This window comes from Cherax quadricarinatus, chromosome 1, assembly GCF_038502225.1.
Source record: "Cherax quadricarinatus isolate ZL_2023a chromosome 1, ASM3850222v1, whole genome shotgun sequence".
Lineage (NCBI taxonomy): Eukaryota > Metazoa > Arthropoda > Malacostraca > Decapoda > Parastacidae > Cherax > Cherax quadricarinatus.
Window position 1 is genome coordinate 40,280,214 of NC_091292.1, and position 18,850 is coordinate 40,299,063.

At 43.4% G+C, this 18,850-nt stretch overlaps 1 protein-coding gene across 1 annotated transcript in view; it reads right to left on the bottom strand.

The window, feature by feature from the left end:
• Positions 1 to 18,579, bottom strand: part of LOC128687847 (acyl-coenzyme A thioesterase 1) — a 140,661-nt gene extending 122,082 nt beyond the window's left edge. The window contains exons 1-2 of the mRNA XM_070081538.1: positions 18,277 to 18,579; positions 12,678 to 12,854 (exon numbers count right to left, since the gene is read on the bottom strand). Coding sequence (XP_069937639.1) covers positions 12,678 to 12,854; positions 18,277 to 18,531 — 432 coding nt within the window. The 5' untranslated portion in view covers positions 18,532 to 18,579. The remainder of the gene's footprint in view (positions 1 to 12,677; positions 12,855 to 18,276) is intronic.
• Positions 18,580 to 18,850: the final 271 nt, after the last annotated feature.

An 18,850-nucleotide genomic window follows, 5' to 3' on the forward strand; every position in this document is an offset into this window, starting at 1 on the left:
GAGCAAGTTGCAAGCCCTCGTCGACTTTCCAACGGTCTGATATTAGCTGAGTGGACTGGCCAGGGGACTCTGCCACGCTATATTCACTCCCGTGCAGCCCTCAACAGACGCTATAACATTACATTGTACAGACTTCCTCAACGTCGATGTTATAAGTGTCAACGCTGGGGCCACATTGCCAGGAAATGCCCATCTAAGTCACACTAGTGTGCAGTGTGTGCCAATGCTCATCCTTCTGAACGGTGTTATGATATGATCAAACAGCAACAGACTGTTGCTAAACAATGTATCAATTGTAAGACCTCAGGAGTCACAGCAGCTCATGCTGACTGCAGTGTGAGGGCTCCCCACATCGTAGCCAACTGCACCTCACCCTGTACCCCTCATTATGACCCCCCAGGACTACCAGGTACCTCGAGTCTGAATACTGGCTCATGCCTGCCCTCAGACAATGGGGTTGAGCACCTCACATGGGGAGCACGTCAACAGACCTCCATCACGTCTGCTGTCAATACCAGCCTAGCAAAGTCAGCTGACAGTCAGCCAAGGAGCTCAGCTGACCGGGACTTCACGTTTCCAGATGTTCCAAGTCTTGCTCCTGTGGTATACAACCTGATGTCGCGCATAAAGGTACTGGAAACACAACAATTTCTCCTGAAACAACAATTTGAACAACACATGGAAAGATGTGTAGAGTGTATCAATAACAAGATTGTCACAATTTGTGAAAGCAAGTGTAAGGCTGCTGAACAAGGTGGTGGCGGTAATGACGAATATAATACTTGTGTTGATAACTGTAGTGAGCATCATAATGAAGGCAATGGTGTCTATGATGTTAGTAATAGTGATGACCGAAATATAAGTGGTGGTGAAGAGTGTGATGAGGGCAGTGGTGTCTATAATGTTAGTAATAGTGATGAGCGTAATATAAGTGGTGGTGAAGAGTGTGATGAGGGCAGTTGTGTCTATGATATTAGTAATAGTGATGAGCGTAATATAAGTGGTGGTGCAGAGTGTGATGAGGTTAACCACTTTGGCATTAATGTTGAATACAATACTGTTGATAAATGTAATGAACACAATGTTGGTAGTGGTGTTGGTGATGACAGTTATAGTGTTGCGTGTAATGTTAGTGGGGGAGGGAATGTGAGTGGTGGTGCCACCTATCATACATTCACACATGAACAGCGTCGTGCTCTGAGTATACAAAGACTCTCACGAGGCCTTACAACTGGAAGTGCACTTAGAAAACTCATGGACAAGGGCAACACTGTTGACATTGATAAGGTCTGCTATTTATATGAACAAATTTTTCATTATGCTAAGAAACTCAACAAAATCCCAGGACTTCTATAATGGATCTAAACTCGTATAAACTTTCTATATTAAGCTGGAATATTGCATCACTTAGGAAAAGACTTCCTGACCTTCATCATAAAGTAACCACTGAACCCAATGATGTTGTGTGTCTACAAGAGTGCAGAGTCCCTGAAAAATCCCAACCCCCTAAATTACCATCATTTGTTGCATATAACCTCAAATCTACTAACTCTTGTGTTCTATATATTAAAAAATCACTTCCCCATCAACTTCTTGCACATAAGAAAACAGAGGGGCTACAATATCACGGTGTTAGGATTTATATAGGGAACTCTGCTCTCAACATATTTAACTTGTATGCTCCTGCTGATAAGTTTAATTACTTGGAGCTCCCAACTTGTGCTCATTCTGAACCTACTCTCATTATTGGCGATTACAATGCGAGACACAAAAGCATTGGAAACTCACAGTTTGGTAATCGTAACGGCAATCAACTGTTGTCACTCTTAAACAGTCATGATAATGTGCAAATTGTAGGTGACCTTGAACCCACACATATCTATGGAGGCGCCCTTGATCTGTGTCTGGGCTTCAACATTACTTCTGCCATCTGTGAGTCTTGAATTGTAACAGATATAGCGTCTGATCATTTTCCTAGGCTAACCTCACTAGATATTGGTAATACCGTCCTTCTTGGTGGGATATTCAAACGGAAATGTTTTAATGTTCCCACTGATCAGCATGATGACTTTGTTGCACATGTGACTGATTGGTATAATTCCTATGAGTGTTCCTCTGTAGAGACCTTTAACAATGACCTTGTGAACAGTATTCAGAACTACTTAGAGCCGCCACTGAAACCTCTTGGTACTCTAAACCCAACAAACTTCCATAATAATCATACCTCCTTCAAAAACCATACTTATTACAATGATTCTAAACTTCGAACACTGAAACGTACTGCTCGCAGACTAGGCCTAGCCTATAGAAAACATCGTACCCCTGGAATGCTGAGGCTCTTCCAAACTGCCCTTGTTGCTGCCAGAGAGCATATGACAGAGCTGCGGCAAACAGACTGGGAAAAATTTGTCAACAGTCTTAATGTTCACACCCCACTTAGCCGGGCATGGAGGGACATAATTAGAATTAAGGGTAACAGAACTGGGCAGATAGCGCATCCTCATCCCTTACACAGGGCGAATGAGTTAGTCAGTGCTTGGGCTGCTACATCTAGCTATGACAATCTTCCCAGTACCACACAGGAAAAAATAAATGACAAATATGATGCAAGGGAGAGACTTGTTTGCCTTATGCTCAGCAAGGAAGATGACTGCAACATTCCATTCACTAATTATGAACTTGATGCAGAACTAACTAAGGGCAACTCCACGTCGCCTGGTGAGGATGGTATTACTTACAACATACTCAGATTGCTGTGTCGAGTACCAGGCAATCCATTACTTGAATTATATAACATGAGCTATGTAACTGGGGAGCTCCCTCAATCTTGGACCAACAGCCTCATCATTCCAATTCTTAAGCCCAATCAACAAAATGCATTTCGCCCAATATCTCTTACTAGCTGCTTGTGTAAAACATTTGAGAGAATGATTCTTAATCGTCTCATGTACAGAATCAAAAAAATTTGTCTCCCCGGTTACATGCTTTCATGCTTGGAAGGAGCGTGCATCATTGCATAGCCACCTTTCTCACCATGCACACTGACAGATCATACACTACCTTCCTTGACCTTAAATCCGCTTTTGATGTAGCCAACCGACATGTAATCATTAGTGAACTTGCCAGAATGGATGTTGGAGGATGGGTTCTCCGCTGGATTAAAGGCTACATGTCCAACAGAAAATCGTCTGTGTTGTTCCAGGGACATAGAAGTGTAACTAAAGACTTTGAATTAGGAACCCCACAGGGAGGTGTGCTCAGTCCCACACTGTTCAATATTCTAATTAATGCATTACTTAATGCTATGCCTAGTCAGCCGCATCATTATATGATTAGTTTTGCTGATGATATAATGATTCACACCACCGGATTCTCCAACACCCAAAACATTCTTAATCATGTACTAGCCTCGTGTCAGGACCTGGGGTTGATAATTTCTACTAATAAAACAAAGATACTCAATAGGCGTCCTCCTCGACAGAGAGGCACAGTTCGTCAGATCCAATTGCATGATGGGTCTCTTCTAGAATATGTAAGCAGATACAGGTATCTAGGCTTTGAGGTTCCACTACTTGAACCTGTTGTAACAAGACTTTGTCGCCAATACAAAGAAAGACTAAGAGCACTTAGAGTTGTGGCTGGGTTTCACCCCATGTATGGTGCTAATATTAAAATTGTGAAAATGATGTATCTTGCTTATATTAGATCATTGGTTGATTATGCTGCGCCACTACTTGCTCTTGTGTCTGACTGGAAGCTTGGAGGGCTGGAAAAACTGCAGAACGAAGCAATGAGGATCATTTTAGGATGCCCTCGTACTGCCAAAATTTTAGATGTGCAAAAAGAACTTGATATTCCAAGCATCAGAGATCGTGTTACTGAAAGGAATATCCTAATTGGAGTTAATATGTTCAGGCAAGCCCATTCAAACCCCTGCACAGAAGCCCTCCAAACTTTCCTCAGCACTGGTGAACATTCCTCCAGATGGATCGAAAAAACTGGAATCGACCTCCGCATGAACCAGCTACATGATCTATGTCAAGTAAGGCAACAGTGGCACTTCTCCGCTCCATGGGATATTACCCCATTCCTATCTACCATTCCTCCATTTCCCCCCAAACTACTTTTTAAATCACAACCAAAACTTCGCCTTGAAGCCAAACATGATGCCTTAAGCTGTACTGATAACTTAGTCACACAGCACACACTCTCGCAAATTATTTACGTTGATGGTTCTGTTCACCAATCCACTGGTGCAGCTGGTATTGCTGCTGTTGTCGTACAGAGTGATGGCTCTCTTAAAGAATTTGGAGCACGCATCAATAATTGGGCCTCTACCCTTCAGACAGAACTGTTTGCCATACTCCTTGCAATGAAATGCATCTATGTATCTAAGATTGACAGTTTAATTGTAACTGATTCTCTGTCATCCATAAATGCTCTCAACTCATTAAGTATAAATTGCGGCATGCTTGTGACAGAAGCCAGACACAGGTATGGTAAGATTGTGGGCAGTGGAGTCAGAGTGCACATGCTGTGGATTCCATCTCACATTGGTCTTCAGATGCATGATAGAACTGATAAATTGGCTAAGCTGTATGCTTTCAAAGAGGGAGTAGATTACAATCTTGGCTTGTCAGGTAGTAGTTTGAGAACAATAATACGCAAAGAACTTCAACTGAATTTTATTGACTTAAGACTCAGGGAGATTGACACCAGTCAGTCCATCCATCATCATTCTATCATGCAGGAGGAGCCACATATCTATGGTGCATCCAACAAAATAAGCAGACTCTTGGATGTCACTACCGCCCGGCTCCGGCTGGGTTACAAGTATCTTTGGCAGGTTAAATCACCACCACCAGATGTAGACCAAACGAAATGTAAACTTTGCCAGATGGACTATTGTCACACCCTGTGTCAATATGTACTGGAGTGCGATAAAATTAATGAATTTAGAAACAACTCGCTCAGAAGTGTCCAAGAAATGGCAAAGTATTTTATCCACAGTGGTATATTACAGACCATTCAGGAGAAATACCCTGACTTTGCTAGCTGTAAATAATGCATTACCACGTGTGTGTGTGTGTGTGTGTGTGTGCACTCACCTAGTTGAGATTGCAGGGGCCGAGTCCAAGCTCCTGTGTACTCACCTATTTGTACTCACCTATTTGTGGTTTCAGGGGTCGAGTCATAGCTCCTGGCCCCGCCTCTTCACCGGTTGCTACTGGGCCCTCTCTCTCCCCGCTCCATGAGCTTTATCAAACCTCGTCTTAAAACTGTGTATGGTTCCTGCCTCCACTACGTCATTTTCTAGGCTATTCCACGGCCTGACAACTCTATGACTGAAGAAATACGTGTGTGTGTGTGTGTGTGTGTGTACTCATCTAGTTGAGGTTGCGGGGGTCGAGTCCGAGCTCCTGGCCCCGCCTCTTCACTGATCGCTACTAGGTCACTCTCCCTGAGCCGTGAGCTTTATCATGCCTCTGCTTAAAGCTATGTATGGATCCTGCCTCCACTACATCGCTTCCCAAACTATTCCACTTACTGACTACTCTGTGGCTGAAGAAATACTTCCTAACATCCCTGTGATTCATCTGTGTCTTCAGCTTCCAACTGTGTCCCCTTGTTACTGTGTCCAATCTCTGGAACATCCTGTCTTTGTCCACCTTGTCAATTCCTCTCAGTATTTTGTATGTCGTTATCATGTCCCCCCTATCTCTCCTGTCCTCCAGTGTCGTCAGGTTGATTTCCCTTAACCTCTCCTCGTAGGACATACCTCTTAGCTCTGGGACTAGTCTTGTTGCAAACCTTTGCACTTTCTCTAGTTTCTTCACGTGCTTGGCTAGGTGTGGGTTCCAAACTGGTGCCGCATACTCCAATATGGGCCTAACGTACACGGTGTACAGGGTCCTGAATGATTCCTTATTAAGATGTCGGAATGCTGTTCTGAGGTTTGCTAGGCGCCCATATGCCGCAGCAGTTATTTGGTTGATGTGCGCTTCAGGAGATGTGCCTGGTGTTATACTCACCCCAAGATCTTTTCCCTTGAGTGAGGTTTGTAGTCTCTGACCCCCTAGACTGTACTCCGTCTGCGGCCTTCTTTGCCCTTTCCCAATCTTCATGACTTTGTACTTGGTGGGATTGAACTCCAGGAGCCAATTGCTGGACCAGGTCTGCAGCCTGTCCAGATCCCTTTGTAGTTCTGCCTGGTCTTTGATCGAGTGAATTCTTCTCATCAACTTCACGTCATCTGCAAACAGGGACACCTCAGAGTCTATTCCTTCCGTCATGTCGTTCACAAATACCAGAAACAGCACTGGTCCTAGGACTGACCCCTGTGGGACCCCGCTGGTCACTGGTGCCCACTCTGACACCTCGCCACGTACCATGATTCGCTGCTGTCTTCCTGACAAGTATTCCCTGATCCATTGTAGTGCCTTCCCTGTTATCCCTGCTTGGTCCTCCAGTTTTTGCACCAATCTCTTGTGTGGAACTGTGTCAAACGCCTTCTTGCAGTCCAAGAAAATGCAATCCACCCACCCCTCTCTCTCTTGTCTTACTGCTGTCACCATGTCATAGAACTCCAGTAGGTTTGTGACACAGGATTTCCCGTCCCTGAAACCATGTTGGCTGCTATTGATGAGATCATTCCTTTCTAGGTGTTCCACCACTCTTCTCCTGATAATCTTCTCCATGATTTTGCATACTATACATGTCAGTGACACTGGTCTGTAGTTTAATGCTTCATGTCTGTCTCCTTTTTTAAAGATTGGGACTACATTTGCTGTCTTCCATGCCTCAGGCAATCTCCCTGTTTCGATAGATGTATTGAATATTGTTGTTAGGGGTACACATAGCGCCTCTGCTCCCTCTCTCAATACCCATGGTGTGTGTGTGTGTGTGTGTGTGTGTGTGTGTGTGTGTGTTTGTGTGTGTATGAGTGTGTGTGTGTGTGTGTGTGTGTGTGAGTTTGTGTGTGTATGAGTGTGTGTGTGTGTGTGTATGAGTGTGTGTGTGTGTATGAATGTATGTGCGTGTGTGCGTAAGAGTTTGTGTATGAATGTGTGTGTGTGTATGTGTGTGTTTGTGTGTGTGTGTGTGTGTGTGTGTGTGTGTGTGTGTGTGTGTGTGAGTTTGTGTGTGTGTGTGTGAGTTTGTGTGTGTGTGTGTGTGTGTGTGTGTGTGTGTGTGTGTGTGTGTGTGTGTGTGTGTGTGTGTGTGTGTGTGTGTGTGTGAGTGTGTGTATGTGTGTGACTCAACAATCAATATTTGCACCAATAACTCATTACAGTTGTGACCGGGTGTGGAAGTGTGAATTGCTCATTACTCTATAATTTGTTCATGATTGTAGCCATGTATAAACGTAAGTAACCATTCTTACAGGATTCATTACCTTTGTAATTTGTGAGTTCATTACCTTCGTACCTACTTCAGCTATCAGAACTTTGGGGGCCCAGTCCCTGGACCCATTACGTACCTCTGTAATGTGTAAATACCTTTGTAATTTGTCTTGATTGTGACTAGACCTACCTGGAGTTCATTACCTTTGTAAATTGTGAGTTCATTACCTTTGTAAATTGTGAGTTCATTACCTTTGTAAATTGTGAGTTCATTACCTCTGTAACTTGCTCAGCTGTCTAAACTTTGGAGTGCAGTCCCTGGACCAATTATGTACCTCTGTAATCTTTTGACTACCGCCCTCAGGATGGGTATGGGGTGCATAATAAACATATTAAACTAACTAACTGCCGGCGGGAGAGCAGGTGCCTGTTTATGGGAAACGTAACTACAGCCTTAAGCTAAACGACTATCTCTAACTTAACTTAAATATATGTAGTAGTATTGTAGTAATTGTAGTGTATAATTAGCCTAGGAGTCAAGAAGCTAATTCTTGGTAATTAAGTATATACAGAACTGACACATCTCTAGGCGTAGTGTTCCCTTCCCCTACATTCCCCCACATGGGGGGGCATAACTCTTTCTTAGAACACAGTCTGAAGCAAATAAACAAGTAAAATTATCTGTGAAACTGAATGAAATGCAGGAGTAAGCTTGTTTATACTAAAAAAATATTAAAAGCAAAAATATAACAAATGGAAAGAAAAATATAGAATAAACACATTGCAGTACAGTGGAGCCTCAAACTGGAAAAATGGCTCCTGCACTGGAAAAATGGCTCCTGCACTGGAAAAATGGCTCCTGCACTGGAAAAATGGCTCCTGCACTGGAAAAATGGCTCCTGCACTGGAAAAATGGCTCCTGCACTGGATAAATGGCTCCTGCACTGGAAAAATGGCTCCTGCACTGGAAAAATGGCTCCTGCACTGGAAAAATGGCTCCTGCACTGGGAAAATGGCTCCTGCACTGGGAAAATGGCTCCTGCACTGGGAAAATGGCTCCTGCACTGGGAAAATGGCTCCTGCACTGGATAAATGGCTCCTGCACTGGGAAAATGGCTCCTGCACTGGGAAAATGGCTCCTGCACTGGGAAAATGGCTCCTGCACTGGAAAAATGGCTCCTGCACTGGGAAAATGGCTCCTGCACTGGGAAAATGGCTCCTGCACTGGGAAAATGGCTCCTGCACTGGGAAAATGGCTCCTGCACTGGGAAAATGGCTCCTGCACTGGAAAAATGGCTCCTGCAATGGGAAAATGGCTCCTGCACTGGGAAAATGGCTCCTGCACTGGGAAAATGGCTCCTGCACTGGGAAAATGGCTCCTGCACAGGGAAAATGGCTCCTGCACTGGAAAAATGGCTCCTGCACTGGGAAAATGGCTCCTGCACTGGGAAAATGGCTCCTGCACAGGGAAAATGGCTCCTGCACTGGAAAAATGGCTCCTGCACTGGGAAAATGGCTCCTGCACTGGGAAAATGGCTCCTGCACTGGGAAAATGGCTCCTGCACTGGAAAAATGGCTCCTGCAATGGGAAAATGGCTCCTGCACTGGGAAAATGGCTCCTGCACTGGGAAAATGGCTCCTGCACTGGGAAAATGGCTCCTGCACTGGGAAAATGGCTCCTGCACTGGGAAAATGGCTCCTGCACTGGGAAAATGGCTCCTGCACTGGGAAAATGGCTCCTGCACTGGGAAAATGGCTCCTGCACTGGAAAAATGGCTCCTGCACTGGGAAAATGGCTCCTGCACAGGGAAAATGGCTCCTGCACTGGGAAAATGGCTCCTGCAATGGGAAAATGGCTCCTGCACTGGGAAAATGGCTCCTGCACTGGGAAAATGGCTCCTGCACTGGGAAAATGGCTCCTGCACTGGGAAAATGGCTCCTGCACTGGGAAAATGGCTCCTGCACTGGGAAAATGGCTCCTGCACTGGGAAAATGGCTCCTGCACTGGGAAAATGGCTCCTGCACTGGGAAAATGGCTCCTGCACTGGAAAAATGGCTCCTGCACTGGGAAAATGACTCCTGCACTGGGAAAATGGCTCCTGCACTGGAAAAATGGCTCCTGCACTGGGAAAATGGCTCCTGCACTGGGAAAATGGCTCCTGCACTGGGAAAATGGCTCCTGCACTGGGAAAATGGCTCATGCACTGGGAAAATGGCTCCTGCACTGGGAAAATGGCTCCTGCACTGGGAAAATGGCTCCTGCACTGGTAAAATGGCTCCTGCAGTGGGAAATGGCTCCTGCACTGGGAAAATGGCTCCTGCACTGGGAAAATGGCTCCTGCACTGGGAAAATGGCTCCTGCACTGGGAAAATGGCTCCTGCACTGGGAAAATGGCTCCTGCACTGGAAAAATGGCTCCTGCACTGGGAAAATGGCTCCTGCACTGGGAAAATGGCTCCTGCACTGGGAAAATGGCTCCTGCACTGGGAAAATGGCTCCTGCACTGGGAAAATGGCTCCTGCACTGGGAAAATGGCTCCTGCACTGGGAAAATGGCTCCTGCACTGGGAAAATGGCTCCTGCACTGGGAAAATGGCTCCTGCACTGGAAAAATGGCTCCTGCACTGGGAAAATGGCTCCTGCACTGGGAAAATGGCTCCTGCACTGGGAAAATGGCTCTTGCACTGGGAAAATGGCTCCTGCACTGGAAAAATGGCTCCTGCACTGGGAAAATGGCTCCTGCACTGGGAAAATGGCTCCTGCACTGGGAAAATGGCTCCTGCACTGGGAAAATGGCTCCTGCACTGGGAAAATGGCTCCTGCACTGGGAAAATGGCTCCTGCACTGGGAAAATGGCTCCTGCACTGGGAAAATGGCTCCTGCACTGGGAAAATGGCTCCTGCACTGGGAAAATGGCTCCTGCACTGGGAAAATGGCTCCTGCACTGGGAAAATGGCTCCTGCACTGGGAAAATGGCTTGCTTGCTAAGAAACAGGGAACACAAGCCTCAAAATAACGTAATCTCAGCAAAAATATTTAAAACAAATATATAAAGCAATCAAATTTGACTAGGAAAATTAAATAAAAAAAAACATAATATTAAAATGTCACAAAAATACTTGGAAATGAAATACGCAATGATAATTACCACAATAAAATTATAGAAAAAAATAATTGAACAAGATAGTACACTGAAATGAATAACAGTATACTAAAATTAGAGAAAAATAATCAAAAGAAACACTGCTCGCAGAGTGAAGAAACAAAATTACGTTAGTAATGAACTTACTGTAAGCAAAGTCTGAAAGAAAATAATATTAACACTTGCAGAATTATACTGAGCATAGTAACAACACTAGGAACATTAACAATATATATAAAGTGAGAGGGTAAATCTGTAACACACGACACTGAGAATTATACTGAGTATATAGTCACTTATTTGAAAGATTAATACATGTGGTAAATATGTTCTGCACCTGTATTACGTGGCGAAAAATTATAGTCCCTGCTCTATATGGTCTAAGATAACACAATAATAATTAATAAAATGATACACGATGATACACAAATCTAGGAGTCATACAGGAGAGAGATGAGGAATGGAGAAGAAAAGCTAGTTGTAAGCAGGACCTGGAGTGTATGTTTACAACCCTTAGCTGACCCCAGGGAGGGTGCCCAACTGCTTGGAACAGTGATTTTAATGTCACTGCTGCTTCCAGGAGAGGGAGGGAGGGGCATCTTTTTCGTATACTCCTGAAATATTCAGGCCTCTTCATCGGTCACAACAGGAAAACTCTTCTTTCTTCACCTGACTCTGAAGGTCAAACTAGGTGTGGGGGTGGTGGCTGGTGGCGCGGTGGTTAATTAAGAGAGATCCAGCGAGCAGCACGCGTACTTACCTGAAGCTTCACTCTGATAGTTTGTTGAGATACTATGGAACCTAATGTAAGCCACAATTAACCAACTTTTGACAGGAAAGGCATTTACCAGACAACAAGAACTTGTAGGCATGACTATAGATCCACAAAGAAAGAGACCAAGACCAAGCAAATGGCTTCGAACAGACTACTTGGGATGGCTTGCCTTGGCTTTTTTTGTGAACAAGAACATCTGAAACAACAGGAGCACATGCAGAGACCGTAAACAGGTACGGACAATCTTATTACAGAGCTGGCTTATTGAAGACTGAATTACTAGCTTTCTTCTTGTTTGTGTTCATGCATTCTTCCATTCGTGCATAAATTTATGAAGTTTGCCTCAGCAGCTCGTAAGCTTCCAAAGAGCACTAAACAACCACTCGTAGATATCACAGGAGAGTCGTACAAAGCTGGTGACCAAAGCTGCAAGGAGTGAGATGGAGTTAGGCGGGCACCGTGACTCAGCGACACTATACACATCTCAAATCACAGAAATTCCTAAAAGTTTTACGATCGCTGTCAACATTTGTTCCGATTATTATTATCATGGGGAAACGTTAAACCGGTAGAGATTATACAGCGTCTGTAAGGAGGGATGGGAGGTATGGAAGGCATTCTGGCTCAGTTCAGGGAACTGGAGCACAGATCCAATTGCCTAGATCAAGAGTCCCCTCACCAGCCTCAAAAAAACCTCCCTTGAAGGACCATTTGTTGTAGGGTTCGGGGTTCGGATCTAATGGTGCAGCGGAGTGATAGACAGCACCTCGCTGAGTTGACTCAGGAAATCGTAATGACACGATTCCAAACAAACCCTAACACAGGCGGGAATAAAACCAGCGATCAGAGAGTCATAAAACTCCAGACCGACGTGCTAGCCACTGGACCAGCTGGCTACAATAAAATAAGGCCAACTAGATATATTTATATGGTTTCCTTGCTGAGTTTTATTGAGGATGAAGTCTCGCCGTCTCCCACCATATCCTACGTATATCCGTTCACACAGACGCCTACATCTCAAATGTTGGCTGTACCCCATGGGCAAGAGAGGGCTTTTTGAACTGGAGGCCAGTGTCAGTGACCCTAACATTCCCAATCTGCGCCACTTACGGTTCCAGATCATTTGTAAGAGATATTAAAATTCGTATATGCTTTTACCCAAATTAGGGAAGCCCTTTATTAACAATAATTAAGTTCCTCAAAACAAATATGTTGGGAAAATACTCATGGATTGCCAACTATATATTAGATAATAAACATTGTTAAGCATACAGTCCCTATTAAAGAGCAGAGGTTACCGGGCCGCGGGGGCGTTGACCCCCGGAACTCTCTCCATGTAATCTCCAGGTAAACATCTAGAAGACATCAAATAAATTCGAGACATTGAAATAAGATATGCAGAGTAAGATGTCACGTACCTTCCAAGGTGTTACACAGTCAGTCTTCCACAATCTGATGAACTTGTCTGGGACACCACGGAGTGATGACAACAAACCAGCAGGAAACACACCAGTGTATGACCCTCCCACACTCTCACTGCTACTCACGTCCACACAGCCACTCTCATCACTCGTGTAGTGAGCGTACGAGCTGAACTGATGGCAAATACGAAATGAATAAACGTTAATATAGGTGAAAGCCTCTTCATCCAAGTAAACAGAACTACCCTCCCCTTAACTGGATTGAACTTGATTACATTACACCCGTATGTAAAATATTATTAGGTTACCCAAAGGAGAACATTAAATTAGTTGCTTGATTTTTTTCTGTTTTTTTTTTTCTTACTTAGATTTTTCATTTTTATTTCTCTTAGTAACATGAGGCGATCTCATTCAATCAGCTTAAAATTTTCAATTCTAGTGTACTGTAAGCTGGGCGAGATTCTTGGAACTATTTTCTATGAGCAGTTACCTTATGACGAGAGTTCTAGAACCCATTCTCTGATTCCTAGAATATTTCGATAGCTTCCAAAAGTCTCTGCAGCTTATCTTCAAACATTCAGAAACTGTGATTCCTATTTCGACGTTAGCAAAGAGTGATATTCACCATCAGGCCCGTGGCCTGGTGGTGAACGCTCTCGCTTCACACGGTGAGGGTCAGGGTTCAATTCCCAGCAGGGGGTGAAAACAGTGAACGTGTTTCCTTACATGGGTTGTCTATGTTCACACATAAGTAAAAATTGGTACCTGGGTGTTAGTCGACTGGTGTGGGTCGCATCCTGGGACAAAAGTGACCTAAATTGTCCGAATTGCTCTGCATAACAAGCAGCTTTCTATATAGTAATATGTCGTTGATGTCAATATGTCACTGAAGTCGCATTCCTATGGTTCCAAACGAGTTTAGTTTATTAATAAATTTGCCCTAAAAAGCAAAACTTTTAATGGCAACTATCGTGGCTAAAGATACAACTATAATAATAATAATAATAATAATAATAATAATATGCTTATTATTATTATTATTATTATTATTATTATTATTATTATTATTATTATTATTATTATTATTATTATTATTATTATTATGATAGCTGATGTATTTTTGACCATGATAGTTGCCATTAAGTTTTCTTTGTTAGGGAAAATTTATTAATACACTAAATTAGTTTGGAAAATTTGGAACCATAGGAGTTCCTTTGATAACTGGAGATGCCTCTCCTTTTCTGCTTCAAATTCTCAGTTATAGGTTGTTCCCAATTTCCAAATTTTAATAAATAAATATTGATACAGATATCCATTAAGTAACTATAGATTGCCTCGCCTGATCGGCTTCAAAATATTAATGATGATTCACTACATAAATTTATACAATTTAGGTGAAAATTTGAAATTTTAATAACAATGAAAAACTTGGAATCGTTGGATTAAGTACCATTACTAGAGAATTAATTTCTGACAGGTTGCAAACTGTCAGTGTTGATGGACTTTATGATGGACGAGTTATGTAAACTTGTACTTCCTGTTAAGAAACACTACTGCAGCAGTAGTGTTTCTTAACAGGAAGTATTTCCATATTGAATTTGGTCTTGTTAATTTAAATTTTTTTACTTAATTTGATTTTCTTCAAAAAAACACAAAAACAAAAGTTTTCCTAGAGGATTGTAAAGATACGGAATAAAAGAAAAATAAGAATTAATGCAAGATTGCATTTATTCTTTATTTATTTATTAGAGTTTAGTGAAATTTTATATACTGTTGGGTAATGTCAAAGTTTACTCAGATGAATATGATCTATGATTGACTACGATCTATTTAGTATGAGATCGACACCATGCCTAACCCTTCTAGGGTAGGGTAGGTGCCTGAGCCCGAGCTTACAGCTCACGAGACTGTCATTCCCATTAGCCCCCTTGTGGCAGGGATGGCAGACCAGAGAGGCCTAGTTTGTGGCTAGGCCTGGGGACAGTTGGTCCCAAAGATGAGGAGGTACTTGTGCCTCCTCCCATGGGAGACTTAGGTCTCAGACACTCCCTAAAGAGGGAGCCAAGGCCGGGCCACCACTTGGAAAAGGCCCGGGCCGGGAGAATACCGGCTAATCTTTAACTAACTAACTAACTATTTAGTATGATCAGCAAGCATATGGCAGCACACTATCCTGCTCAAAGTGACTGTCCGAGTTGTACCACATGGGACGAAGTCACTCCAGATGTGCAGTGTACCCTAAACTCATCACACAACTGCTCGATTGGTGATACACCCCATTTCACATTGTATGTCTATGATAAGCATTTGCCATTTGAAATTCTGTTTGCTCCGCCTCAGCCTATATATGACACTAACAATGTCAGCGTAAGCAAGACGCGGATTTCACAGTTTGTCTTTCAGAGAGTACTAAAAAACCTCAAGAAAGCAACAGGTAAGTTTACGTCTAATCGTAATAACACTGTTGCTAAGGAAAGTAAGGTTGAGCGAGGTTGCAAAATAATATTGCAAAATCCTACGCAAACCCCTGGTATGTATACGCTAGTTCCCAAATTTGTTGGTCCTTACGGTGTCCTCAGATAACTCCAGGGCAACAAGTTCGAGGTGAGGGAGACTGCCACAGGAGCGACCAAGAAGGCTCACCTTGTCCACATGAAGTACAGTGACAATGTGCAAGCCGAGGCTGAGCTGGAGGAACGGGCGTTGCAAAGCCACAACCAGACTAATACTAATGACAATCTGTCTATTTCCCATCCCTCTGCTACTACGACCAATCACAGTCATGTACAGCCACATACCTACGGTCTGAGACCCATGACAGCAGTACATTTGTGTGAGACTGACGTACCTGTTGACTTGTCCGACTCCTATGCCGACTACGCTAACTGTCTTCTCGCTGAAATGTGCATCAGTGCTCATACACTATATAGTTAGTCCAAATGGCCGAGTCAGGGTGGACAATACCATGTATATACGTAATCTATGTTTTTCTAAGGGTACCCGTAGTGTTGTTATAATAAATTTCCTTGTAAATAATGTCACTGCAAGTTTGTTGCATGAAGTGTGTATTTAAAAGTCTGTATTACAGGAGAGGGCAGGGCCGCCCTTTTATATCACATGTCACACCCTAGGAAATGTTACTGTCATTGTTTACAGATGTGAGGATGGTTCAGTGTCCCTTGAAGTGTTTACAAGACTGATGTCCACAGACCTGTGAGCAACCTGTATATAAAGTTTAGGTTCCGGTGCTGGCGTATCCTGGCTCCATCCTCCACTATGCTGATTGAGCAAGCCGTTTTCTCTTCCACCTTGATATATGGGAGAGTTTTTGAGGCCTGCTAGAATTATGTAAATTTGATGGGTAAAGCAAAGCCAGTTCAGCAGGGATTTATTTCTTTTTTCCCCCCTTCTGCCCACCTGTAGTGTCTTGTCGACACGAGGAGCGTGTAGACTACTGCTACTTCTCATAGTCCCCCCTTGAAACTTGTTGTAGGCCTATTTCCCCTGAATGCCCACCAGAGGGCACTGCCTCAAGTTAGACATGCACAGCAATGTCTCGTTCCTACTCCTAGACCTGCGGCCTTCCAGTTAACAAGCTCTCCTCCCGGACTGGTTTCGACACACCTCACACTGAACACTGTGAACCAGTCCGGGAGGGGAGCCGGTTAACTGGAAGGCTGCAGGTCTAGGAGTGAGAGCGAGGCATAGCTGTGCATACCTAACTTGAGGCAGTGCCCTCTGGTGGGCATTCAGGGGAAATAGGCCCACAACAAATTCGCTCCAAGGGGACACTGAGAAGTAGCAGTAGGCTTACTGTTTACAAGCACACTATTCTTAATCCTTTACTAGGTAGGCCCTAAGTTCCTCCAAGACGATAAATTAGACATATGTGCAACACTTGGGTATCAGTCCTATACAAAGAAGAATGGTGAAGATCAAAAGGAGTTTGAGGTAATCAGTCCCTCAGCCTAGAGTCAATGTAATCAGTTCATCAATCTTGAGAAGAATACAGCGATGCGTGAAGCTGTTTACATACTGTAGACAGGTGAGGTGAAGCAGTCGTAGACGGTATCACAGTGGACAAATCCACATGTGAAAGTATGTCATGTCTATAGGTTAGGCAAGTGAAGAATTCCCTGTATCAAGATCCCAAGATGTTGCTGTGTCTGACAGGAATGTAGATCAATGGTTCAGAAAACCGACAAGTTGATAAATTAGATACTTATACAACACTTGGGTATCTTTAATAAAGAAACGTTTCACCACGCAGTGGCTTCATCAGTCCTATATATAGAAAAATGGTGAATGAAGATCAGAAGGAGTTTGATGTAATCAGTCTATCTGTCTTGAAAAGAATACAGTATATGCGTGGAGAAGTGGCTTATATACTTCTGATCGTCACTATTCTTCTTTGTATAGAACTGTTGAAGTCACTGTGTGGCGAGATGTTTCCTCAATAAAGATATCCAAGTGTTGCACATGTGTCGAATTCAGCAACTCGTCGGTTCTCTGAACCATTTATTTACATTCCTCCAAGACGCATCAGATCAGCTGCAAATTATCAACCTTGGTCAACTATTAGTAAACAGAGGCTCGTGGAACACTTTACAATTCTTGACACATGGACATCATACTAACAAAAGGATATCCTTCCCATATATAAGCTTGCCCAAAATTATATGAAACACTCGCAAAAGGGAACATCAAAATGAAGAATTTTGAATCAATCCTATTAGGAATTTACATGATCTCGTATGGAGGCTGTGATAATCTATAAGTTGGGGAAGCAGCTAGAAACCTAGAGACAAGTCTTAAATAACACATTTAAACATGAAGATGCGCCAGAACAATGAATGTGTACAACACACGAACACCTGCTGCTTATGATATAAGATAAGATATGATAAGATTTCTTTGGATTTTTAACCCCGGGGGGGTTAGCCACCCAGGATAACCCAAGAAAGTCAGTGCGTCATCGAGGACTGTCTTATTTCCATTGGGGTCCTCAATCTTGTCCCCCAGGATGCGACCCACACCAGTCGACTAACACCCAGGTACCTACTTGCTGCTAGGCGGACAGGACAACAGGTGTAAGGAAGCACGTCGAAATGCTTCTACCCCGCCGGAAATCGAACCCAGGCCCTCCGTGCGTGAAGCGAGAGCTTTGCCAGCCAGGCCACGGGGTCACCATACAGTGACACCTAGCAATTACAAATCACCTCTAATATTTCCACTGTATCGCCTCTACTACAACGATTATTATCAATACCACAACATCGGGCTAATGCTCTGCCTCCCACACCTCACTGTCTTCCATTTATATACTCTGTGCATTCTTGTCCTATTTGTATTAGAGTGATGAAGCTACTGATTACTGAAACCAAACATGAATCAATAAGCCAGTGGAAGCCAGATGAAGACTGCCATTAAATACAACAATGAGTAGTCATCTTGAATTAGCAGAAAATTTCTCACTATGTATGAGAAACAAAACACTTCTTACTTGAACGTACTTATGCAAATGGAATAAATTGTCAATAATATTCTGCAAAATGATGTTCTAGAATAAGTAAGGAAAGGAAACTTAACGCTTCACCTTTCTTCCTTCGTCGTCGTGTGTATCTGCTCTCAGTGTCAGAGGTGTGTGTGGAGGCAACCCTGAAACACGGATGCTGGGGAGAACATCATGAAGACATACCAGCGGCTTCACTTCCAGCACCAAGCCTCTCAGAGCTTCGTCAGGGCCTCTTGTCTCTTCAGTATTTCTTACTGCCTTGGCAGAGCCTCTTACTGTTTCACCAGGGCATTCTACGGCCCCAGCAGCGCTTCCTTCTTGTGGTACGTCTGCCATGCTTTACCAGAAAATTCGCTATGACATGACTGAACGGCTCCTCGTCAAGATACCACAGTGCGTAGAAAAGCTATTGATTACCTTATCACATCATGATAATTCACTTTACTATCTTCCCTAATATCCAGGAAAATGAGACTATGCCTAGAGAAACGAGCTTTTTATTATTACAGTTAGGGAGAAGTTCTAAACCATTGGGATTCAACAGGTTTGATTCGAGGAAGGGGAGGGTACTTTCAATCCGATGAGCTAGAAAAACATTAACATTCAGGCTTTCTCGACGTGAAGAGTTAACAACGCAATGAGAGACATTTCAAGA